Source organism: Balaenoptera borealis (genome assembly GCF_965194805.1).
Source record: "Balaenoptera borealis genome assembly, chromosome: 19".
Lineage (NCBI taxonomy): Eukaryota > Metazoa > Chordata > Mammalia > Artiodactyla > Balaenopteridae > Balaenoptera > Balaenoptera borealis.
The window spans coordinates 33,386,099-33,413,386 of record NC_138878.1 but is presented as its reverse complement, the minus strand read 5'-3'; the positions used below and the strand labels follow the sequence as shown (position 1 = coordinate 33,413,386).

At 50.0% G+C, this 27,288-nt stretch overlaps 1 protein-coding gene across 2 annotated transcripts in view; it reads right to left on the bottom strand.

Moving 5' to 3' along the window:
• ZNF423 (zinc finger protein 423) overlaps positions 1–27,288 on the bottom strand; it is a 321,385-nt gene that overhangs the window by 192,472 nt on the left and 101,625 nt on the right. For both annotated transcript variants that reach the window (XM_082366606.1, XM_082366607.1), the window contains one exon: positions 19,757–19,957. In XM_082366606.1, the coding sequence (XP_082222732.1) occupies positions 19,757–19,957 (201 nt within the window). The remainder of the gene's footprint in view (positions 1–19,756; positions 19,958–27,288) is intronic.

Here is a 27,288-nt window from a genome sequence, read left to right as displayed (position 1 = left end):
TAAAAAAATGATACAAATGAACTTATTTACAAAACAGACACAGACTCGCAGACAGAGAGAACAAATTTATGGTTACCAGAGTGGAAAGGGGGAGAGGGATAAATTAGGAGTTTTGGATTAACATATACACACTACTATATACAAAGTAGATAACTAAGAAGGACCTACTGTATAGCACAGGGAACTATATTCAATACCTTGTAATAACTTACAATGGCAAAGAATCTGAAAAAGAATATATAGAGATATATATAACTGAATCACTCTGCTGTACACCTGAAACTAACACAACATTGTAAATCAACTATACTTCAATAAGAAAGATGTTTTTTTAATGCTCAGTTGCTGTTCCATCCAGCGGAGCCTCAGAGCGTTGGGAGAAAGCTGAGGAAACAGACATGAACCTCAGAATGCTGCGTCACTTCTGGGTCCCGTCTCCCCACGCTCTCCCGCGAGGTCAGGACGGTGCTGTCCTCAGCAGATGCCCCCTGCCCGATGCAGCAGAGGCACATCACTGGGCTTTCTCTCCCTGAAGCAGGGAGGGACGATTAGAACTTGTGTCCAAGAGGCTCCCTCCTTCACACAACACACACTGATGAGGCACACTGGCCAGGCACAGGGCCAGCCACTGGGGACACGGAGACCAGGCCACGGTCCCTGCCCACAACTGGAGCCGAGTCCAGCTCAGTGGCTCAACTAGGTGCAGCACTGCCTCGCCTTCAAGTGTTACAAGAATCAGGGAGGTTGCTACTGGCATCTAGTGGGCAAGGCCAGGGGAGCTGAATGTCCTGCAAAGCAAGGGACAGTCCCCCAGAATGAAGAATTACCCTATTCTAAATGCCCCCCTGAGGTTGGAAATTCTAGTGCAAATCTACCAGCTGTAAACAAACCAACACACCCTGCCTTGACTTGCATACAATTCCTGGAGAGCACGGTGCCAAAAGTGCCAAGTAAGATAACCTATGGCCCCAAGAAGTAAGATCTGCCAGATGTGCCCAGCTTTGGCCCCTAGAAAGCCCCAGCTCCCATGAAAACCCTCCTGCCCCACTCCCCACGTCCTCCCTGCCTCCAGAGTTTGCTTAGCAGTCCTAAAGTCCTTGCCACTCAAAGTATGGTCCCCAGACCACAGCATTTCCATCCCCTGGGAGCTTGTAACAAACGCAGAATCTTGGCCCCTCCCAGACCTGCTAAATTATAACCTACATTTTCGCAAGATCCCAAGTGATCTATATGCACTTAAAAGTTTGAAAAGCACGCCTGAGGCCATTCCAGGACAACCTTCGAGCACTTTCTGTTTAAAAATCCCCAGGCGGCAGTTGGCAGAGAGACTCTATCTACCCCTAACACCTCCAGTCCCCTGACCCATGTTTCTTGCATCCCTGGTGAGAGAAGACATAGCATCTTCACGGAGAGCAGACCAGGTGCCAAAGGACAGGTGGGGGGCTCTTTTCTCCCTACTCAGCTGAAAGGTGGGAAAACAAGAGAGGAAACCCCCATGACACCTCAAACACATGTCAGCCTTAAGAAACCCACTTAGGGAAGATTCCCATATATGCCCCAGGTAGGTCAAGGGGTGACACATGTCAGTACAAAGGCATTCTTTTTGTTATTCCTGAGGGGCTTGTCAGCCTGAGAGGACCCCAGAATGAGTATACAATGAGAGCTGAAATGTCTTCCTCAGAACCACACCAACACCTGTGCCCCTACCCCTAGAGGTAACTGGGGTGCTTTGGAGTTTTGATCCAAGTCTAATTTCATGCCTATTCTCCCAACTGGACTCTAAGCTTCTGGGGAGGCAGGAATCGGACTCCCTTTTGTAGACACCTCAAGCCCCAAAACTGATCTGGCACATTACTTGATACCAAGTAAGTACTGGGGTAATGGTTGTGAATGGGATGAGAGGGGATGGGAGGGCATGGGAATGGGATGAAATGGGATGGGATGGGACAGAATGGGACAGAAGGGAATGGAATGGAATGGCACGGTATGGCATGGAATGGAATGGAATAAAGTTTGGGCCCAACAATACCCCCTTCTCTCTACCAACAATGGAAAAAGTGCTCCTATAGGGAGACGTATATAAGAATGTTTAGTACAGCAAACAATTGGCAACAACCTAAATGCCCATCCTAAATTGGAAACAACCATGGTATATCCATGCTATGCAATGCCACACAGCATTTAATAAAGAACAAAAGAGATCTACACACCAGCATGGAAAACCCTCCAAGGCATAGTACTACGTGAAAAACAAAAGCAAGTTGCAGGATGATAGATCCAATATGGTATTTATTTTTTTAATCAAAAATCAATACAACATTGTTTCTATGGATACACATAGACCATATTTCATCGAATCTAAGGAACCATAGATTGTTAAAATGCACCACTATTTTATGTACTACTAAAAAAGCAAAACAAAAAACACTGTCAATTAAACCATGACAAGCCATTAATTGTAAGATTCATCTCAATTTCAGAGATGTTCAAGTGTGTCTCAGAATCCCCGAAACATGGTATTATGTAAATCTGTAGTAGAAGGTCTGGAAGCATGCAAGCCAGAACAGTGACCGCGATTAACCTTGGGGTGGGGCGGGGAGCGGAAAGAAGATTTAGCCTTATCTGTATCTTTGAAATTTTTACAAATAGAATACACTTATGTGTTAGTGATATTTAATAATGCCTAAATTTTTTTCTAAATAGAGAGTGACAGAAAGCCTCATCTCCCCCTCACTTAAAGGTGAAGCAATGCTAAGAGTACTGGACCAGTGCGTGAGTCATCGGAGAAACAGGGACTTTCCACAGTGATAAGTCAGGGCCGGGCTCGGGTGGACGAGCCAGGGGGATGCTGCAAAGCTTTGCGGAGAGAAGGAAGTGCTTATGAATGTCCAGTGGGGAAAGTGTCATGGAAAAAAGAAACAACAGGAAGAGGACTGGATTCGGGGAAACGAACAATTCGCCATCTACTCACAGACTAACATCAGGGCTACTTGGGGGCCTGGGGCTGTCCCCCAGAATGGCTCCTTCATCTACCCTGGCTGCTCTCTGCAAAAGCAGTTTGGAAAGTCATAATGCCATCCTGAATGCATCACTCACAAGGGATGGCCTCGGACTCAAGCTTCTAATTCCGCCTTAATATCCAATTCTGTGTGTCAGGGAGAACTGAACCTCGGCCTGCAGCAGCGGCATCACCTTGCCCTGCGCACAAATAAAAATAGCTTTGGTGCTCAGAGCCTAGGTTTCCTCGCCTTATCCTCTGGGGTCCCGGAAGCGGAGCAGCCGGCGGATGGAAACCACGTGCGGTATAAATACATAATGAACAAAGAGGCTTCTCAGAAGCATCCTTGACCTTCCTGCTTTCCTTGACTTCTCCCCTGCCATTGTCCCCAGTGAAGCCGTAAATGGAATGACACTGTCAAGGGTGGTGACGGCCACAGAGTGCCCTCCTTGTCAATTTCTCCAATACTTGAGCAGTGAATGGCGTCAATCGGAATGATAACCTATTTAATTCTCCATCTATGCAAATAACAAAGTTTGGGCAGCTCAGGACGTGATGGGAACAGCTACACCCGCCGAGAGCCCAGCCTTGCGTCTGACAAATTTGCTCCTCTGTTCCCACAATCTGTAGCATTACAGGGCAAGACCACATCACTGACTAGCACCACATCCTGCAAAAAGGGAAAACCGAAAGCCGAACCCCACAGCCAAGGCCCCAGGCTCCAAGACAAACGTGTGGCTTGAAATCCCCAAAACAAATCCGCACAGGAAACCTCCCCTTTTACAAACTGGGGGTAATGTGTCCAAAATATGGTTTCCTCAGCAGCACGTAAGCCAGCCCCTGGAGCAGGGGTGATGCAGAGGGTGTTGGTCACTGGCCCCTCCAGACTCCCCCCTCCACCTTCTGTGCCCGCTCTGTGCCCAGGGAGGATGACCAACAGCCTCCTCTGCCTCCTGCTGGGTTCAGCTGATGACTGGAGGCTGGGAGGGGCAGAGTTGGGGCAGTTACTCCCCTGGCGAGTTCACAGGTCATGGGCACTCTCCTGCAGAGCAGCCCTGTGCGCCAGCTGCTCTCTCCAGGTCCCGGCAAACGCTCCCCCCCTCTCCCCCTTAGGTTCTCTGAGGTCCCTGGGATGTCCCCAGTGCTCCCGATCCCAGCTGGCTTCCCTTGGCCCTGCCCAGCTCCATAACAGCCCTTTATTAAATGCTCCTCAGTCACCCTGTTTGAGCGTGCCATCTGTTTTCTGTGGGGACCCTGACTAAGAGGGTATACTTTAAACAATTTTTAAGTAAATATGTTGACAAGGTGTTTGTTAAGACAGTGATAAAAAGACGTCACAGGGAGTAGTGTAAAATATGGCATCAGTGAGAGCGATGAGAGATTTTAAAAATCAGGGATGAGACCAGCGGCCCACGGTGAAGGCAGTCAGAGGGCAAAGCCTTTTTCATTCCTTTTTCAAAGCCTTTTTCACCCACCATGCCGGGGTCCCCAGCCCCTACCCTCTGCGACCTGGCTGCACCAGTGTCAGTGGCCACTGCCCCTCTCCCTGCAACTCTGTCACTCCTTCCACGGGGGCACGACCCCACAAGACACGAACCCTTCTAAAATCCCCCTCCAGGCCTCCTATTTGCCACTCCATTAGGGCTCCTCAAATCCCACCCCAGGAGCCTTAGGACTTTCCCATGCTCTGCACACCTGTTCTTTCCCCTCGGAGACAGTGGGCTCCCAGGGCAGGAACCCAACTGTACTTATCCACTCCCGCGTGCATCCCAGGCTGTCATTATGCATTTATCTACTTACCTCGTCATTAGCTGTCTCTCCCACAGAACAAAAGCTTCCTGAGGGCGGGAATCTGCTATATCCCTGACACCTAGCCAGGGCCTGGCACGTACTAGGGACTTAACAACAAACTGAAGGTCCAAAATACAAAATGTCCCTTTCCTCTGGAAGAGCAGAACGCACCCTCTGGCTTGTTCTCGGGTCCCAGGAAGCAGGTGGCAAGAACAGTTTCTGGGGCAGGAAGGGAGGGGGACGGGAGGTGCGGCTTGGAGGTATTTGAAAGGGAGGAAGCTTCTCTCCAGACCAGAGGAGACTGCCCTCAAGACTTCCTGGTCCTCGGCCACTCAAGAGAGTGACAAATGGAACAACCTGGCACCACCAGGGCCAATTCCAGCAAATCAAATTCAATAAGTATTTCCTGAGCACCTACTATGTGCCAGGCCCTGTGCCAGGCCAGAGACAGATACAGGCATGAAAACAGTAGAGCAGGTCGCTGCTCTCGAGGGGGGTCACCTTCTAGCAGCAAAGACACTAATCCCAAAGCAAGTCAAGAAGAAAATCCAAAATAACAAGAACTGCCTTGAAGGAAATCAAATGGAGTGATCTAATAGACAGTGAAGGAGAGCAACTTTAGCTGGGGGCGAGGGTGTGTCAAAGAGGGTCACTCTGGGTAGGTGACGTTGGAGCTGAGACCCAAAAGGAAGGGAAAGAACCTCCAGGTAGAAGGGAGAGTGGTGCAAAGGCCCTGTGGTGGGAAAAGGCATGGCCTGTTCAAGGCTCAAGAGGGGCGAACCGAGTGGGAGGAGGATGGCTGGGAGAGGCAGGACCAGGTCAGCGGGATGGATTCGTTCCACGTGTAGCAGGAGAGGAGCACACGTTACAGCTGCCCCAGGGACAGAGGCCAGGAAGAGGCTGGGAGGCCACAGGCACAAGCCAACCACCTCTCCTCCCCAGGCCCCCCATGGCCTGCCCCTCAGCCTCCTTCCTGCTACCTCCTCACCACTTGGCCCTACCTGCTCTCAAAGGGGTCAGACTGGCCCCAGCAGACTTGACCTCATCACCCCCTGGCACTCAGGAATGCTGACACACACAGCCAACCACTTGGCGAGGCCAAGACTTCCAGCACCCAAGGGCTGGGGGAGGGGGTGGTGGCCAGGGTGCATGTGCTCCCCACAGCCAGCCGCCATCCCCCACCTGCACAGCTGCCTCACAGCCTCAGTTTTCCCAGATGCCCCCCACAGCAATGATGTCATTTCCAAAGGCAGCCAAATTCTAACCAGTCAACTCCAAAATAAAACTGTTTAACACAAAATGAAGCATTTTATAATCCCCTGTACATTTTTTCCCTGAGCTGGCACACACAGTGTTTAAAAACACTGCCAAAACGCTCAACCAATAGTTTGGCTTTATTTTAGACCAGTGCCAGAGTTAAACTTCAGATTTCCTTGCTCTTTTCCTGTTCCGAAGCCCCTACATCCCCCGAGCCCTCGCCGCAGCACCAAAGCGCTTTCTCCCAGTCCCTGTCACGCCAGCTACGTGGCCAGGCGAGACCAGGGTTGGGGTACGAGCTGAGGAGACAAAGGCTGGTCCCCTGCTGGTCGCACTCCTTGAACCGCACACCCAAGCCTGCAGCAGATAAATGTCGTTGGTTTATTTTGTTTGGGAATGTTCTTTATTTTTCTGTGTTAGGGTGTCGCTTTAGGGATGCCAATTGTAGGATCTTGGGGTTTGGAGGAACCTGAAAAACAGACCAGTGCCAGCCCCTTGACCCCGCCCCACCCCCAATCCCACTTGCCTGCCGTCATCTGACGTGTTCATCTCCAGGCTTTTAAAGACTCTTGCCACCAGGAAGTTGCTCGCTATATATGGCCAGAATGGGTGTCCCAGTGGCTTCCAGCATTAGTCCTGGCTCTGTCCCTTGGAGTACCAAGACTGACGGAGAGAGGGATTGGGGTGTCTCATTCCCCCACTGCTATGGCCCACAGCTTTGACCAGAGCCTCCACTGGGCAGCCCTCTCCATTAATACGTCTTATCCAGAGGTGACAGTAAAAATAACCACTGGTCACCATCACAGGAACAGACACCAGCTGAACTAGTGGGACTGGCCAAGCTCTTCCCCATCCCTGAGGTCAGGTCACCTACTCTGGGATCTTTGCTGCCTGGGATTAAATGGCCCAAGCTCCTTTTCTCTTTGGGCTGCTTCTGCCTGACAGGATCCAGTCCCCCATCTTCTGCTGGCAACACCCTGATTTCCTCTGGAGAACATCCCTGGGTCTGCCATTCAGAGCACTTCACTTGGCCTGAGCCAAAAGCCAACACAGCACTCATCAGAGCCAGAAGATGCAAGAAGACTAGGTCCTAAGGCTTTCGCCAGAGTTCCTGGATTCAGCCGTACCTGAAGCTAGTCCTACATCTGGAATGTCTATGTATAAGAGCCAATAAATCCCCCTACTTGGTTTAAGCAAATTAGGGTTTGGTTTTCTGACACTGGTCACCAAGAATCCTAACTTCCCAACTTGGAAGCATGACTTTGAGGCTCCCCCTGCTTCCTCTTCCCCTGAACCCCTCTCCAATCGTGGTCTTTCCAGCAACACATGGGACAGAGCAATTGCCTCCTCATCCTGCTTTGCTGACACAGCCTCTGAGCACACTAACCGTTTGTCAGTGAACCAGCTGCTTGTCCTCCCCTCTCACACTGCTCACACCATAGTGACACCACAGAGGACACCAACCGATGCTGTAGAACAAAGTAACTACAAACAGGTCAGTTTAAAAATCTCCTGGCCAAAGTCAGTGAGTGCTAGGTGTTATAAAATGTAAGCTCCAGACGAGCAGGAGTGGTTGTCTGTTTCACTCACTATTATGCCCCGTGTCTAGACAAGTTCCTGGCTCATAGTAGGTGCTTAAAAAAAATTACTCTATGAATGAATGAATACGTGCCAGGGCTGCTAAGGTTCTAAGGAACATATTTTTCCTCTGACCAGTAGTTTGCTTTGTTCTTTTGGGTGCCTGGGGTCGTAGACTAAGGGACGCGGGACTAGGTCATCAATAGTTTGCAGCTACAATAAAGGACTATTGTAGAACAATTCCCCTCTAGTTGTCTCTTTTACCCCAAAACCAGGTCAGGATTCAGCTGGAGGCTATTCCCATCTTCACCTACAGGCACTTCTCAAAGCTTTTCAAACCTCAAATTGGAGGAAACCGAGTTGATGACTCGGGGAACACAATTTTCAGATCTTTATGCCCAGCAGGATCTGGAATTAGCACCAGCACTTCCAGGAGAAAAGCACCAGGGCCTCTCCCAGGGGCTTTGGTCTTTGTGTGTCCTGACCATCGGTGATAAAAGTGATACGAAGGAGCAAGGAGTGCTGGGCTGATGAAATTGTAGCTCTTGATGCGAAAGGAAAACTGTGACTCTTGACAAAAGCTCCACATAACTGGCCCTGAGTCTGCTCAATAACACTGAGATTTTGGAACCGTACATGTACACATCGGGGAAGAAAACTTATTATTGAAATACCTACAGAATATAGAAAAAATCTTGTTACTGTGACTCTGGAATACTTTGGCTGCACCCTCCTTCCCCCAACGCTGGTGAAAGATGTGACTTTTGGTAACACTGGCTGTCCCAGAATGAAGCTGCAGAGGTATATAGCACAGCAGACTGATTTCACAGCCGCCTCTCCACACTGTCTAACTAACCCGATGGCCACCTGGCCTCTCCAGCCTGGTCCAAGGCCTGCGCACGATGTCCTGGGAGGCCCAGCAGCCGGTGGATGCCACGAGGGCGTGACACACCTCTCTCCCAGAGCTCCGCTCCCACAGGACCAAGAGGTAGAGGTCTGCGGGAGGGAGGGTGGGCAGGCTTCTGTGGGACCCCCAAAGAGGGGGCACAGCTTCCACAAAGTTTGTAACAGTTCAAGGGCCAAAGTCACTCCACACGAAGCAAAGAAAATATCCAGTCCAAGTGGCATAAGGTTTGTGAGTCTGGAGACCTCAGCTTAGTATGGGGTGGCCTCACAGACAGCCAGTGACCCAGGCAGGAACTGCATAAAGGGCCACCCGTCAGAGAACATGTGTGTGACCGGCAGCCAGCGCCTAGGCGCTGTACTGCCTCCTAGGAACTATCACATACCCCCTGGGGCCACTGGCTCTGCCACCACCTCCTCGTGTGACCCTGGAGAAGTCCCCCCTCACTAAAGAGCTCGGCCCAATCAGTGCTTTCAGACTGCCTGGGGCTTGTGAAGAGCTGCCCTGGGACTTCTAGGAGGTTGAAGGGGACAGGATAGGGGGGATGGTAGGCCAGTAGGCAGAGCTCAGAATCCCCCAAACTCTTTAGCAGAGCGCTCTGCATCCATCTGCTTTATATACTGGTTGTGTTTGAGTATAAGGGCTTGAGAATAAGGTTGGAAACCTCTGAGCTACATGATATTTGAGGAATCTGCCTCCCTAAAATTCTGGGATGAGATGACTTGAAGCTATCAAAAGCAGAATGAATGGATTTGATCATTGGTAGCTGTCAATCTGGCATTTGATTAAACTATGTCACTCCCTCATGTGTACCTGCATATAATTCCCTCCTGCTAAAGAAGATGTCCATGTTTCCTGGTCACCATCCTGGGGAACCCAACTCCAATGCTCAGTCCCAGGGCTCTGTATGGAGCTGCCCCTGACCCCCCAACCAGGGGCCTGCCTAACAGGCACATCTGTCTCCCCCAGGCCACAGTGGCGCCTTCGGGGTGAGCCTTGGTCATGGCTGCTCCACTAGAACTCAACCTTAGGACTTGTGTCCTCATAATTCAAAAGAAGCTGCTCTTTCTCCTGGTGAGGCTGAGTCGGGAGGGTGGAAGCCCAGAGGTGCTGAGACACTTCTGCCACTGCACACGTGGTGATGGGGTGTCTGCAGACAGCCCTGGGGCGTGGGGCATGTCTTGGAGGAGGAGCATGCTTGAAGCCAGCCTTACTTCTCAGTTCCTTGAGCCAGTGAATCTGCTTTTCTCTACTTGTGAGTTTGAATTGAGTCATTATGCAGATAGCATGTTAACTGAGGACCTACTATGTGCCAGGCAGCCAAAAGGATGATGGTGACTTCATCTTCCAGCTAGATTATACATTCCTTGTTGATAGGAACACTCGCTCGCGATCTCTCTCTTTCTCTCTCTCTGTCACTCTCTCTCTCACACACACACATACACACACACACACACACTCACACACGCAGCCCTGGCAATACAGTAGGTATGGCATCACTACTTGTTGACATGACATGTACCCCCTGGAATCTTCTAAGCTGCAACGGACGACAGCAGACCAGACCCAGACTACACCAGGAATACATGTGCAACCAGCCTGAGGGCCAATGTGGGGTTTTCTTTTCCTCGCAGGACCTTGAGGTCCTGCTGGGTGTACATTCTGGGCCTAACAACAGGAAGCTTTGGCAGCTGCCAGGAAAGGTGCAGAAACCAGAGTCCAGCCTGGGAGCAACAGCCCAGTCCTCTCCACTCCCCCAGAGCAGCTCCAGGGTCTATGCACTGAGGCTCAGCCCAGGGATGTCCGCAGTAGAAACATGCCCAGTGTCAGCCAACACACCTGGATTCCACTCTGGCCCACCCTTGGGCACAGTGATCCAGAAAGTCATCACAGTGATCAAGCTGGCTACGTGGGGAAAAAGTAAGAGATTCCCTCCCCTTTGCAAAGCCCTCCGAAACCTCAGGGCATACCCAGAGACACTTATTTTCCCATGGAAACCAAAAGAAAGGTGGATTCTTCCCGCTTTGACCCCTGCCTTCTATATTGTTGGATTTGGTGTCTAATTTTGGAGAGATCTACAGGCCCAACCATGCGATAGCAGCTCTCGCTCTGCACAGTCGAGGCAAGGGGGACACAGTGTGTAGACCTGCAGGCTTCACGGGAGGGGAATGATGACAGCAGTCTCTGAAAAACAGTTCCTCTCCGTATCACCGTGAGGAGCCAGGGACAGCTGCCCAGACAGAGTCACAGTCTCGCGCAGCCTGCTGCCTTCCCAGGCACCTGCTAATGGAGAACTCAGAGGGCAGGGAGCAGGCAACTGAGGGAAGGTTCCACCCTTGCCAACAGCCAGGCAGACCCCGGCTGGCCAGTCACCCACCCTCCCAAACAGCAGTGTGCCAGCAGGCGGACACACAGAGTATCTTCACAAAGAGTTGTGGGAATGACATCTCTATACATGGAAACACCTTCTGAAGGCACTGGGGAAGGCAGCTAGCTATTTCAAGAGCACCTATTGTGCTTCACCTTACAAGTCAAAGAACGCTTTTGTGAAGTGAGTGCCTTCTCCAATGAGTTAACTTTTATTCAAATAAGTAGTTCCCATATCCCCGGCACCCAGAAGGGTCCCTACATATAGTATATGCTCAATAAATATTTGTTGAATGAATAAACCCTCTCTTCCTTCCCTAACTCCCCTTCTGATTCCACATTAACTGAAGACCTACTATGTCTCAGCACACTTCCTGGAACCTTTATTTTTGCTATCTCATACTTCAGAGTCCTTCATCCATGACATTTGCACCGTCTACCTTACTGAGGTCATCTCTTCCCTAAAGGGGGCTGTAGCCTCCTTGGGGACAAACTCAACAAACATTTGAGCACCTACTCTGTGTTCTAACCACAGGCCAAGGCGCGCCTGGGGATACAGAGAACAGGACCCAAGCCTTGGCCTCAAGGATACACAGGCACAATGGGCTGGCAAACATTTTGGTCTTTGCCAATCGGATGGGTTAAGAGCGGTGTTTTCCTGTGGTTTAAATTCACAGTTCTCTTATTATAAAGGGGGTTCTGAATCTTCCTGTTTACAATCCCTCTCGAATTTCTTTCTCTGGTTCCATTTCTGTCCTGTGCACATGGGAGATATTCAAAATATCTAAAGACCAGTGTGGGCTTCAACCAATCCGAGTGGGCACTGGCCTTGGGTAGACGGGCCTTTGTTCCACTTTTCTGTTGATATATTGGATATTTTCTTAGTGTTGGTAGGAGCTCCTCACACATTAAGGGAAATATCTTTTGCCTGTGATATGTGTCTTTGGTTTGATTTATTGCAGTTTTGGCAATGCAGAAATGTTTTATTTTTATGTAGTTGAATATTTCTGTCTTTTGTTTTATGGCTTTGGGTTTAGGGTTATATTTAGAAAAGGCTTCCCCACTCTGATAGTATTATTGTTTTTTAAAAAAACTCATGTTTTCTTTCAGTATTTTTAAGTTTTCTTTTTATGTTTAGATTTCGTATCCATTTGGGATTTGTTTTGGTGTTAGGATGCAGGAGGGATCCAATTTCCTTTTTCAGGATGGCCACCATGCCATCCCAATCCTAGTTACTGGGTGATCCATCTGTCCTCCACTGATCTGCAATAAAACCTTTCTCACACACCTAATTTCCATTTGGATCCATTCCTGGTCTCTTTTCCATTCCCCCAATCTGTCCCCCACCACTTAGAATCCTACAGTTTCAGAACATATTTTAAAATATGATCTAGGGCTTCCCTGGTGGCACAGTGGTTAAGAATCCATCTGCCAAAGCGGAGGACATGGGTTTGAGCCCTGGTCCAGGAAGATCGCACATGCTGCGGAGCAACTAAGCCCGTGCGCCACAACTACTGAGCATGCACTCTAGAGCCCGCGAGCCACAACTACTGAGCCCACATGCTGCAACTACTGAAGCCCACGCACCTAGAGCACATGCTCCACAACAAGAGAAGTCATCGCAAGGAGAAGCCCGCGCACCGCAACGAAGAGTAGCCCCTGCTCGCCACAACTAGAGAAAGCCCGCGCAGCCACGAAGACCCAACACAGCCAAAAATAAATAAATTAAATAAATAAATTTAAAATAAATAAAATAAAATATGATCTAGTTGCCAGCCCTTCCTGTCATTCCTCTTTGTCGGAATTTCCCTTCCTATCCTTGCATGGCTATTTTTCCTCATGAACTTTAGAATCAGTTATTTCTAAATAACTCCTATGGTCACTTTTATTGGCTAACATTAAGTTACAGGTTAATTTAGTAGAAATTGATGTATTTATGATATTGAATCTTTCCATTCGAGAACAAGGTCCACCTTGTCATTTATTTAAGCCTCTTTTGGGTCCCCCAGTAGTTGATTCTGTTTCTTTGTCCGCTCCGAACATCTGAATGATGCTCCTTGGGTTTGCTTCTGGTCCTACACATTCTGTGGCTAACGTAAGTAGGACACTTTCTTGCTCCATGCCTTCTGACCAGATGCTGTTGGCAAGAAGGAAAGCTCTTGATGTGGGGGTATTAGTTGTGCTCGAGCCCCCTGGCCTTTTGCCCTGTGACACGCCGGCTGACACCAAGGCTCTGTGCACGCTCCCCACGGGCAGAAAAAACGCGTGCCCTGCACCTGTGTACTTGGCAGTGATCGCCCAGCAGCTGGCCTGCGCCCACTCTGTTTTGCCCAAATGGAACCAGTACGAGGTGCGCCCCAAGCAATAAGGCAGGGAGGGGCCTCACCCACACTGTCAGAGCAAGAAAGGGCCTGAGCCGGCGCACAAAGGCAAGCTCTGGCCAGCCGGTGGACAGGAATGAGGCTGGCAAAGGTGCCAGCCTCCATGTAGCCCCAGCCCTGTAATTAGGGCCCACAGGTCACTCTGGCCACAGCTGAACAAACCAGGGTGTAATTAACTTTCCACCCGGCTTTTTACACAGCAGCATTTCACCTTTGCCAGAAAAGGAGGGTCTGCCTTTCCGAAAGGGCTGGGGAAACACTCCTTGGTCCCAATCCTCAGGAAAGGGGGGCAGCTGCGGGAGGGTGCTGGGGAGCTGTGAAATTAACCCACAAGGAGCACATTTTTTGCTGTTGCTATTTGAACAAATTCCCCTATTTTTTCTAAAGTTGAGCATTCAAAAAAGCTGTGTTGGGCTTCCCTGGTGGCGCAGTGGTTGAGAGTCTGCCTGCTAATGCAGGGGACACGGGTTCGAGCCCTGGTCTGGGAAGATCCCACATGCCACGGAGCAGCTGGGCCCGTGAGCCACAATTACTGAGCTTGCGCATCTGGAGCCTGTGCTCCGCAACAAGAGAGGCCGTGATAGTGAGAGGCCCGCGCACCGCGATTAAGAGTGGCCCCCGCTTGCCGCAACTAGAGAAAGCCCTCGCACAGAAACGAAGACCCAACACAGCCATAAATAAATTTTAAAAAAAATTTTTTAAATAAATAAATAAATAAATTTGCATTGCTACCAAATTTAAAAAAAAAAAAAAGCTGTGTTGTCTGGAGGTTAGAAACTGCTCCCTGTCCCCAATCTGTGTTCTCAGCACGAGCTGTTGAGACCTCGAATCTTAGCTCAGCTCTGTTACCTTGAGCAAGATCCCCTAACTCCGAGCTTCAGTTGTCCAATGTGTAAAATGGGGAGGAATGATGAAAAATAGGACCTCAGGACGTCCCTGGTGATCAAGTGGTTGGGACTCCGCACTTCCACTGCAGAGAGCACGGGTTCGATCCCTAGTAGGGGAACTAAGATGCCACATGCTGTGACGTGGCCAAAGAAATTTCTTTTAATAATAAAAATATACAGCTTGCCACCTCTTTCTAGAGAAGTCCCATAATTCTAAAAAAAAAAAAAGGAAAGAAAGAAAAGAAAAAAGAAAAATAGGACCTCCCTGCTGGGATGTTGTAAAGACAAGGTGAGATCATTCCTTCATTCAGCAAGCATCTATTAAGCACCACTGTGTGCCAGGCACTGGCCTAAGACATAACAGGGAGCAAAACAGACATGACTCTTGTCTTCATGAAGCCTGATAGTAGCGGGGGAGATGGGTGATAAACACATCGAAAACGATCACGGAATAATTACAGAATCTGGTGAGCACTGGGGACTGAGTGGGGCAGGGGCTGCAGAGAGAGCAATGGGGGGGCTGCAGGGGGCACATTCCAGGGCGAGTCCCATGGGGCCTGTCACGTGACAGGTGCTCAATATATGAAGAGTGTCAGGACTGCAGCCCCCTGCAAGTCCCCAAGGGCGGCAGGAACCCCGCGTACTCCAAGGCTCCTACCTGGTCCTGATGTCAATTCGTATTCTGTGGAGCAAGTGCCTGGAGCCCAGAGTGAGAAGCCTCAGTTTCTAAAGATACTCCATCTGCCTCTCCCCACCTATAATGTAACCCCGAATCATGCCAGCAGTGCCTTTGGCGAAGAGGCCAGGGACCTGCAAAAGCCACCGGCTGCTCCAGCCCTGGGGACCCAGGCTGTTTCGAGACCGACACAAGGCACAGCCCTGCTGACAACTGCTCCTGACACAGTTAGGAAAGGTGGGTCTGAAGCACGATAGCGGCACAGATGCAGCACCCAAATGTCCTCAGGCAGTGAGCCTCATTAATTTGGGCCGATGTGCTGTCAGTACGAATCACAGAGTATCCTTAAATGGTAGTTTTTATACCAGGACACAGGGAAACATTCCACCTGAATCCAGACTGAAGGTCCATGGGTGACCTGCTTCAATGAGCACATGAAAAATTGGAATCAGCCCCTGGGTAAATCAAACCTCTCATGTCTGCTTCCACGGTGCTCCAGGAAGTTCCCAGAGATACTTTCTAAGGCACTTGACATCCTCCTGGCTCCTAGAAAATGATGGAAAACCTCCCCTGCAACCATTTATAGGGCCCAAAGGTGCTCGACCAACACTGCACAAATTGTGTCAACGTAAACTTCAGCTCACTCCCTGTTCCTGATGTTATTCGAGTTGGTAGAACCAAAATTAATGAGACTTTCTATCATCAGTTCAGACGGCCACCAAACATTTCCCCACTTGGTGCCCACAAATGATTCTCCATCAGGAACAGACAAGCCTATCACACATCGAGTCAGACTTTATCTATTCTGCTGCAAAAGTCTTGATCTACTGGCATATTAGTCTACAATTAATATTTTTATAGTATGTGGACCGAGTACCAGCAACCCAAGCTGCACAAGAGAGCTCCCCAAATGCAGAAGACCATGTGGCAACATGAGAATCCACTCAGGAAATGTTCAGTAACAAATGCCAAATAGAAGATGGTAAGTGCCCATGACTCCAAGCATGTAAACATTTGTTATCCTGTGGGCAGGGGCTGGAGGGGAACAAAGAGAAATCAGACAGCTGTTGGGGGTGGGAGCATCGGCAGAGAGAAATGGTTCTTGCTTGTTTCATTTTGTGTGTCATAAAGATGCAATGTCTGATACCTTGCGGGTTTAAGGTTGGTTTCTCGCAGACACAAAGCAGAGACAACGAGAGAGAGAGAGACACAGGGAGAGAGAGAGAGAGAAATATGAACAGGTCTCAATGGAGCTGTCTTGAGTTCTTGAAGTCCACACTTCAACAACTCCTCCTGGACCCAGCACTGCCAACTATTGCTGAGGGACAACGAAACCTCTGGAAATGAGGATTCTTCAGTGCAGACAGTCCCAGCTCCAGGCTGGGGGACCTGGGGGCTTCCTGATGAATACCACCACTGTCATTCCAGCAGGAGGTTCCCCGTCCATGAAGAGCATCCCCACATCCCCACCCCAGAAACTCTTCAGACCTCACACCACTCTCCCACATTCCGATGGAACAAGGCAGTGTCCCCACCCACACCCCAAATGCCACAGCAAGAGCCCAGAGCTCACTCTGCTAGAGCAGTTCAAAGAAGGACCACATTCGAGGAATCTAAATTATGACACAAATGAACCTATCTATGAAACAGAAACAGAATCACGGACATAGAGAATAGACTGGTGGTTGCCAAGAGGGAGGAGGATGGGAGAGGGACGGACTGGGAGTTTGGGATTAGCAGATGCAAACTGGTGTATATAGAAGGGATAAACAACAAGGTCCTACCGTATAGCACAGGGGACTATACTCAATATCCTGTGATAAACCATAATGGAAAAGAATATGAAAAAGAATGTATATGTATAACTGAGTCACTTCGCTGTACAGCAGTATTTAACACAACACTGTAAATCAACTACACTTCAATAAAAGAATAATAATAAAAGGACCACAGTTGAGATGGCCCCCACAAACACACCCACCCCCTCCACACAGCCTCTTCCCGACACGCTGACCATCTGGAAGGGCTGGGCTTCCCAGGCACCCTGCTTGGGGAGGGGTGTGCCGCCTTCACATTCCGGGGGGGGGGCAGCCCTCTGCAGGGCACGAGTGTCGTTCACACCCAAAGCCAGATTCCGACGGACAGGTGGCACTGCCCTCAGGGCCCAAATCCTCAACGGCAGGGACGCCCCACCTTCCCTTGAAACAAGACTCATTTGTTCCCTCAGAAACATCTTCCGAGCACCCAGAGCCCTCCCGGCCTCAGCAGAGCAGGGCCCTCTCTGAAATCCTCGTCTGAAATGGTCTTTGTTGGGCTGCCGAGGGTCCACCTTTCCCTCCAGAGTGACGCTCCACGGGGCAGCAATGCCCACCTGCATCATGCCTAGTACTGCGGCCGGGTGATCAATGATGAGCGCCCAGCAGACCCATGAGGCTGGCCTGCTATTGCATTTCTGTACCGGTTCCAAACTTTTAAAGTAGAAGCCAATGCTTAAAGATCTTACACTATAGCCCAACGTATAAAGCAGACTTTTTAAGGTGATAGCTCTGACTGGAGTGGGCGTCAGAGCCCCCTCAATCAGACAGGCCCCAATACCGACCCCAAGAGCCTCAGAGACACCTCTGGAGACACAGTCTGAAAACCACTGCACAATCCAAGGATGTGGAAGTGTCCTAGATAGGGACCGGTTTTGAAAATATGCACACAATTCCCAAAGGTGTATGCTGTCCCTGGGTAATCCTCAGAACTGGGGGAAAATAGCTCCTCACATATCTCTTCCGTGTTAGGCAGACTCACCCACGCTGGGTCACACCTTTACTGGGTGGTAATGAATTTCTTGGGGATGCTATTAGACGAGGTCGTTTCCTGTACTCTTTCAAGGAATCTCTGACTCCCATCCAATGCTCCAGGGCTTGGGGATATTGCTGGTTCCCATGTACCAGTGGAGGTTGTTAGTGGGGTCCTGTCAGGAAGCAGTCAGGGGAATCGGTGGATACCAGCAGCATCAATAAAGATGGCTTGAGACCCTGCAAATGGGGCTGCCGTGACTTCAGCCAAAGTCTGAGGCTGTGGAGTGAAGAGACCACCACTGGGAAGAGAGTCCCACCCAGGACTGAAGAACAATTAGCTACCATTTATAATTTCCAATACAGACCCCCACTTACAGCCCTAAAGTCTCACATTTTCCCTTCTCCACCTAGAAATACCACCATTCTCAAAAGTGTGGTAAGAGACATGAGAATCTCCTTGATTCTGAAAAACTGGAGGAAGGAACAGCCTAAGTAGTGCCAGGGGTAGGACCTCACTCCAAGAGCTGCAGAGACTCTACAAAGCATCACTTAGCAGTGGTCCTGAGGGGCCCTGCTTTAACAACTAGATGAGAACAGTGTGTCCTTTCACATAGAATATGAAGAGAATAGCTTTTAATTAGAAGATCAATTAACTGATTGTTTTTAAAGTAAGTGACAATATTTCACTCTTTTGTACTTAAGATTTCACCTCAGTTCTTGGCTAAATCAAGAGCTACACTAGCATCTATTGTTTTCTCAAGTCCAAGAATGAGAGTCCATAGCCCAGGGACCTGAGGAGGTCCTGGCTCTGTCACCAAATTGCTATGTGACCTTGGTTAAACAGTCACCTTTCTCTCTCAACGCCTCAGTATTTCCCCCCAGCAAATAAGAGGACTGGAAAAGCCAACCCTGTAAGTCCCTTCTAATTCTGATTCTAAGCTTATAAGTTGGCCATTGCCTCTGCCAATGATTGAAATATCACAAATTCCAAATGACTGCGGTTTGGTTTGCTGAGCGCCAAAAAGTTCAAAACTTGGAGTCCTGCCGGGTCTATTGTTTTTGATATCTATTCCCTCTAGAGGGCGAGAATGAAGACTTGGTCTATCCAGGGCTGTGCGGGTACAGATGTCACTAGAGGAAAAGTCATAGCAAAGTTCCACAAACACTTGGCTTTCAATCTTCCAAGATGGCATGAAAGGCAGGGGAAGCAAGACTTTGAGTCCCAACCTATCTCCTACCAGCAAATTCCCCCCGCAAAACAGGTGTCGGGTCCTCCTTAGAATACTGGTCTGAGATTTTAGGTCCTCTTCCCACAAACCGGCATCCAAAGGGTTTCATCAACAATCACAATAGAAGGAGATGTCTCAGGATAGCTGTTTAAGGCACACACATGCTCTGGACTCCCTGCACAGAGCCTGGAAACATGTCAACCCCTATCCCTATTGCATGGCTGCCATACTCCCGGGAATATGCATGCCCCCATTCCCCTACCCCACACACCGCACGTATCCCAGACACACAGACACACTCAACTCGTGAAGTCTTAAATCGCTCCTATATACTGTGGCCTTGCCCACCTTCTCTGAGGCAGCTGGTAAACAGAACACAGGGCTATAGTCAAACTGCTGTAGTCAGAAACTGCTCCCAGCCACCCTTTTCCTACCCAGAGAAGCAGAATGCCAAGTGCGGAGTCCCTTTCTGTAGGGGTACTTCTTGGCCTTTGAAATTCTCCCCATCCCATCACAAGCCCTGCCTCGGAGCTCACTCCTTCATGCAGCTTTCCACACTTAAGCTGCTTAACTTTGCACTAATAACCTCTTAATTGCTGGGTTTCCAAAAGGCCTTCCAGAAATCCGGGGTGCAGACCCACCCACTTATGGCCCATATACTATGGAATGCAGTTTGGGGGAGCAAGGACAGGGCACCTCCGCCTAACTCCTGCCTGCTGGAAAGCTGTTGCTTTCATTTTTAATTTTATTTAAAAGGGTACCCAAGACACCACAATAAAATGACATTAACTGTAAAATTACATTATTAATTCTTTAATCTCACTTGAGGCTTCAAGCTGTTGCTATGTCCAATTATCCGTATAACCACCTGTCAGAATCCCGGTGCTATTTAGCATTACCTCCAGGACAGCGGTGGGCCCGGTGGTCCGTCAGGTCTGCCAGAGACTCGAAGTCCTGCTGACAGTGATCGCAGGTGTAAATTGACTCATCCTCCATGTCTTCATCGTCCTCATTTCTCTCCTCTTGACTTGTCACGCTGTTCCTGTCTTCCAGCACACGGCTGGTTTTTCGATCACACTCTGGCTCTCCTTCTAGGCCTCCTGCCAACAGGAAGAATACAGTCCATGTCAGCTGACGGGGTCTTGGGAAAGGATTTTAAAAAGAATCACCCTGCATTTATGAAGATACATTTAATTACTCTACCTCCCAGGGTCCATTCTTCTTGACACCTCTCAGTATATTAAAATATGGGGGTTTTTTTGTAGCATGTGGTGCCATAATTCTCAGCTAGATTATTTAATTCTTGGTGCAAATCTTCTAGAGGGATTTCCTGTCATCTTCCCTCTGTGCATGGATGCTGGGGGTCATGACCCATCAGGGAGGTGAAAATACCTTAGCATTTTGTCTCCTAAAAAACACAGTTCTCGCACACATTTCTCTAGAGTTTGCATCAACTGTTCCTAATGCACCTGAACTTTTAGTTTCCCCCAAAGCCTTGAAGTTTAGAGCTGGGAGATCTCTTAGCCAGGCTCACCTTCCACATAACATGCCTCCCAATGTGGAGATGTTGGCTCAGTTCTTTGCAAAGATGTCCTGATTCTGGAATCAAGGAAGCACATGTGTTTGCAGGACCACGGATAGTCAAATTGCTGCTTAAAATGCACCTGAGTGCTCACTTGTGCCCCGGTATCAGCCTAGACAGTGAGAACCAGGCTTGGAATCACTTGACCAATTTCTTTAAAATAAAATACCAATTCTGTGCTTAGCACTGTGCAGACCAGTGGTTGAACTGTACAGAAAAGTGAGTTAATGATCGTGATAACGATGCTTTGCATTTGCATAGCGTTCTGTGCGTTTTCAAAGCGCAAATACACACACGTAGCCCCATTTCACAGTCTCACACATCCTAGAGCTAAACGGGGGCTCAAGCTATCTTATGGTTCCGCCCCCTGCCTGCAAAGAGGGACAGCTTTGTTATTCCCCTTTCATAGGTAAGGCACCTGGCCTCCAGCCAGAAGGATGCAACATCCCCAGCACCCTACAGATGTTCACCTCGACATCCTGACTCCTGCCTAGTGCACTTCCCTGCACAGCTGGCGGAAGTGGAGAACAGCCTCAATCTGAGCGATTAATAGGACCCAACAAAAACTTGTAAACCAAAGTGCAAAAAATGCATGGTAAATATTACATACAAAATATATCAGTAATCCCAATAAATGTCAGTGGATTAAACTTGCCCATTAAAACACAGAGACTCGGACTGGAAAATCAAAGTGCCTGTTGTCTCTTCCCACAGTCTGTCCTGGAAAACAGATCTATCTGTGCAGAAACTAGCACTTATTTAAACTAAAGAGAGAAATCTCTATTATGTGTAAAGATATTGATGCAAACATATACGCATATGCAAAGGTGTGTGTGCGTGTGTGTGTGTGTGTGTGTGTCGCCCATAACATCACAGTTACAGAAAAAGGCTTCAGCACACAACCTTTAAACCCCCAAGGACTGGTCGCCAAAGCAAGAAGAGAAATGAAGCAAAGAATGCATTTCATTCGAGGTCGAAGCCACAGTCCTATAAATATTTCTATTCAGAAATAGATAATGTTATAAGGGCTCTGTTTCTCCCGTCTGCACAGAACATGCACCTCCAAGCACCCGACAGCAACAACCTACAAACACAAATCAGCTCATTGGAGAGCCAGCTGCCGCCTTCCGTGGCAGCGAACGTGGCACGACACGCCGCTTGGAACTGCGCAGAGGCAGTAAAAATCAATGTTTCCATTTGTGGCCCATCAAAACATCTCTCTTCTTACCAATTAAGGGATGTACAATTTTTAGGTTCTTTTATCATCAGAACATGCCAACTCCTGGCAATACAGAAATCCCATTAAAAGCAAGGCAGCATATTTATCTCAGGAAATCTGATCTGCTGCTGTGGTGACGGCAAGAAATAGAAAGCAAAGAAATGAGAAATATCATTTGGAGCCTTCAATATTATAAGTCATCATACAACCATGGTTACACAGGCAAGCGCCTGTCTCTGAAATTCCTAGTTTACAGTCTCTTTCCTTAATAATAAAAAAAAAAAAAGTTCTGAAGGGGGGAGAAAGAACCATAATTCCCACTTTATCTACTACACCAACTCTCCAGATAATAAGTTATGCTCAGCACCACGCCTGTGCTACTTTACTTAACACACAGTTTAATAGACATATTTAAATTATCCCCTTGTTGTTGTTGTTTTTTTTGCCATATTTACTTGGCAGCACTTTCCATAATAGCTCATCTAATCCACAACTGGAACCACAAACAGTACAATGCATTTGATCTCTTTAAATCTGGTACATCCTGTTGACTCAGGAGTAGATAAATCAGAATGTCATCTCTTGGGTTTTTATAAGGCAAAAACCCATAAAGTCATCCAAGAGCATAAATCTGTTTTAAGAAACTGTCACCTCCCCTGCCGCTGTCTCCTAATGGGAAGCCAAGGTGGCTGCAAAGAAAGGGGCGGGAGGGGGGAGGGGCGGGCGATGTGGGGACCTCATCGCCCGAGGTCCCATGGGTCACATGGGCTGAAGTAGTCTTAGGGAGTAGGATGTCCCTGAAGCTCCAGTCCCCGGGGGCCCCTCTGCTGCGTCATCAGAATCAGGACCTCTACAGCAGGAAGCCCTCCATCCGCTCAAGGCTCTACTCTGTAAGGCACTCTCATGCCCCCGAGTCTCTGATCCTTACAATCGGAAAAAAGAGTAAATGGTGTTATTTTTCCATTTACAGATGAGAAAACTGTGGCTCTGAGAGGCCACCCAAAGCCACACAAGGGATTGAACCTACAAGTTCTGATGTGGAGCCGCTTGCCCTTCTCCAGGACGGGGCCTGTCGGAGCCCCAGACTCCCAAGGCCGGGAGGTGGGAGCCCTGAGGACAGAGCCGAGGGCGCCAGTCCCCCGTGGAGCACCCTCTGGATCTCCTCTTTCCCAGGCCCACCCTGAGCAGCTGCTCAGTGAGCCCCCGGGGCCCTAATGAGAGCACCTTGACCCGGCTCTGGCTCATCGGGGGTGACCCTGCTGGCCCACGTCCTGCCCCCAACCAGCCCCCGGGTCCCTCAAGGGTCCTCGCTGAGCAAGCACAGAGGACACAGAGCCCAGCGGCCACCATCAGCCTTGCCTGAGCCCCCATCCCAAGTGCTGCCTCATGTTTCCAAAGTGGTGACCTGCTGGGCCTGAACTACAGTTGACCCCCAGGTCCCTCCAACCACCCAGGCCCACAAAGCAAAGTCAGCAGAGCTCATTTCTTTTCCACCGGGGCTGGGAAGGATGTCCCGAAAACGGACCGCTGGTGCCTTTCCCTCCAGCCCCACCCAAGTTCTCCCGGGGGACACCCAGGGAAGGCCCAAAGTAAACAATTTCGAATAGGGCCCTCTCCCCCCAGGGCCACGAGCGCGGGACAGGAAACAAAATCGGCACCGTAAATCCCAGCCTCTCCATCCATTAACAAAGCTCCCGACCTGCCCGGCCTCACGCTCCAACCGGGACAACTCACAACCTAGTTGTTTTCCAGTGTTCACACCCCCATCCTTTTGCCCAGGGGTCCACCAAGAGCAGCTAGCACTTATTGAGCACTAGTTGCATGCCAGGTACCTTCTGAGCCTAGCCAGCCGGGCAGCCCTATGAGTTGAGCACCATCACAGCCCCATTTTAGGGGTGAGGAAACCGGGGCTCTGTGAGGTGCCGATGCTTAAGCAAGGCCATAGGGGCAGGTTGCAAACACAGTTGTTCCTGACTCTTAACCACTCTGCTACACGGTCTCCCCACAGCAGAGCTTCAGTGGAAAAGTGAGTTGGGTGTCAAGGAATCTGCCAACCCTCCAAGGCCATCTGCAGGGGCCTGGTTGCAGCCCCCAAAGTCCAGCAAGGGCTCTGCTGACCTCTCTGACTTCCCACTTATCGCCACAGCCCCACAGACCTTTGTTCAATCTCTTGAACTTCAAGTTTGTTTAGCCAAGGGCTTCTTCACACTCCAGGTTCTGCCGTAACTGTTCCCCGTGGGCCTGAGCACCAAGGTCACACAGGTCCCCATAGTTTCTTCCCCATAGTTCCCTTCCCTTTGCTGTCAGAGCACTTGGCACAAAGTTCACTTACACTTTTACAGGCTGATTTTTTACTCTCTGCCTTCTGGTGGCAGCCGCATTTGCCCAGGACGGCAGCAACAACACCTCCCATCCCATGTGCTATCCTGGAGGGAGACCTTGCCCTCACCCATCAAGAGGAGGGATCTGAGTCCCCTCCACAACTCCCCTCTGGCCTGGCTGGCCTTGGTGACTCCCTCGAACGCTAGAATGTAACAGAAACTAGAATGCAGCTTCCCCTTTGTCTCCTGGTCTCTTGGGACACGACCCCTGAGAACCCAGCTGCCCTACTATAAGAAGCCCAAGCCACATGGAGAGAGTGTAAGTGCTCCAGTCGACAGCCCCAGCTGAGCTCCCCGCTGCCAGCATCCACTGCCAGGCACGGGAGTGCAGCATCTCGGACATCCAACCCAGACAAGCCTTCAGAAGGCAGCAGCCCCAACTGGCACGTGACTGCAACTCTACAAGAAATGCTAAGTGAGAGCACCAACTGAGTCCAGTCAGCCCACAGAAGTGTGCAAACTAATAATTGTTGCTTTAGGTCATTGAGTTTGGAGGTGGTTTGCTACACAGCAATAGAGAGCTTATGGAACATGCCCCCGTAAGCTCCACGAGGGCAGGAGCTGTGTTTGGTTTGGCTTGGTACTATCTCCCCAGCCCCTCGTACAGACACACGGTAAGTGCTCAGTAAATGGTGAATGTATGAATTAATTGGTTTCAAAGAAACAAGACTCTGAATATCAACACAGGTAGGGGGAGGGCAAGTGCTAACAGTACTGTTCATTGTGTGATAAGTATTAGGTTGAACCATATGAAGTTGCCATCTTTGTAGGTCAAAAAAGCCAAAAATTGGCAATCTCAAATGGTTCAACCTAACATATGATGGGGCCAGTCTGTCCTGCCACCTTCTTCTTCAAATCAGGAGGAAGAGGGTACACCTACACCAGCTGATCCCACTACACCACACCCACACATGCCATAGTCCCTGAGTCCAAGATATGGGCTTGGGGAACTTTCTATGAGCAAAGAGAGGCAATAACAAAACACTCAGTCTTTATTGCTTATCATTAGAAAACAGTGAATTTCCCCACCCCAGGCCACCTGCACCCTGAGTGATGCCGACACCACGGGTACCCTTCTACCTTCACATCCTCCCATCCCATCATCACAGTAAGCCTATGAGGGAGATACAATTGATACCTCCCCTTTGCAGAGGGGGAAACCAAGGCTCAGGACCACACACAAATCACACACACTGGGAAGGGCAGAGCGTGGATTCGAACCCAGCTCTTCTGACTACAGATCCTGACCCTTAAGCACCACACGGGAGGGCAAAAAGGGAATGCCTGTGAAAGCGCTGAGCAGGGGACAGCTGGCTGAGTCCACTGTCAGAAAAAAGGGAAAGGGGAGAGACCCCAGGGGGCCAGGCTGCCCGCAGGCTGCCAGGTCTGGGAACAGGACATTTCTTACCTTCTCAGCCAGGCTTCTTGAGCTCACGAGTCAGGGCTGTCGGGGCCTCACCGCTCCCCAGGGCCAGCTGACAGAGGCTCAGCCTGAGAACACCCGCGAGGGAGGGTCTCTCCCCTCTGGCCCCAGTCCCCGGCCAGCACGCAAGTCAAAAAGAACCTCAGCAAGAAGGCTGCCTCTTCTCCTTCTTGGGAAGGACTGTGGGGATCACCCCGCCATCAGGGGGCCCTGGGCACCCTGAGAACCAACCAGGGACCACTGGGGGTCCCGCCTCTGGGGCCCCACAGCTGAGTACCTTCCCAACGGAGGCAGAAAGCCAGGAGCAACCCCTACACGCCCGAGAAAGAGAAGACAAGGGCAGAGTATGAGAGGTGTGAGATATCCCAGAGGCTACAATCACACACCTTCATCCACTCTCTCCTTCATTCACCCTACAAATATTGATTGAGCGCCTACTGTGTGCCAGGCATAACACGCATGTATTTGCTACAACATACAGGGTACTCCCCGGTCTCTTTCATCTTGGTGGCCTCAAAGCCGCACAAGGCCTGGCACAGAAGAGATGCTTAATCAACATGGGGCAGATGAATGACTGCCCAGTGAAGAAATGAATGCCCCAAGGGAGGTATAGGTGGTAAGTGCCTGCGGCCTGGGCCGGGTTACTCAGGGGACCGGGTTCCAGTCTTAGCTCTAGGACCCCCCCCCCACCTCGCCCCATGAGTGACCCTATGTCAATTCTCCCACCTGAGGCTGATTCCCTATGTGTCAGCAAGCTTAATGGTGATGGACACCGCCCTCTCCTGCCTCACAAGGTGGAGGTGAGGCTCCTGTATGGCTGGCCATCAATGCGAGAAGAATTGTGCCCACAGCTACACACAGATACGGGTAAGCCAGGAGCCCTGCAGGGTTTCAAGGAGCCCAGAGGAGGCTGGAGCAGGGGCAGGCGGGCAGAGGAGGATGTGGGCAAAAGTGCAAGACAAGGGTGTAGGGGAAGGACAGGGAGAGGTGTGAAGGGCAGGACTGGTGCCAGGTGACAGTGGGAAGCGGGAGAATCAGTCCTGGAGGCCAGCGAGTCCTGGGACGGTCTCCCCATCTTTTCCCGCAATCAGACCTGGATAGGAGACCGCACCATCCACCTCCACAGAAATCAGAACCACCAGACAGTGAATCCTAGGCACGTACAGGGCTTGACGAGCGAACCCAACTGAACAGGGGGCACCTGGACCACCAGTGTAGAGGAGTTCAGTGGGGCTGATGGAACCAAGCTGTTCCTGCAGAAAGATGGTTATGAAGCAACAACACACACAAGCAGCAGACAGCTGGAGTCATGTTCCAGGGACAGATGGGATAATAGAGAAAGAACCGAAAAGAATCCCAGGCTTTGGAGCCAGCCAGTCTGGGTTCAGATCCACATGCCGTCACTTAACAGCTGGGAGACCTTGGATAAGTCACTTACCCTCTCTGAGAAAAATTTTAATGAAGTTAAATTATTTTAATGAGGTAGTATACACAAAGCCTGATACCTGGCCCACAATGAGCCTGAGAAAACAGTAGCTACGGTTACTGTCTTATTTTGCTATCATCATTCAAACCAACACAGGCTGCATCATGGCTCAGACACGAGGGTGGAGACATCGTACTGCACGAGAGGTTCTGGCAGGAGGCCTCACAGGCTCCTGAGGATGGAGGATGTCAGGGCACATGCCCCCTGAAAGGCACAAAAACGTCCATCCAGACAAAAGGATCCACTGCATCAGGAGAGGAAATTCCTGGCCTCAAGTCCGGGCTCCCCCCTCCCTCCCTGTGTGACCTTGAGTAAGTGACAAGCCCACCTCCTCCAGAAA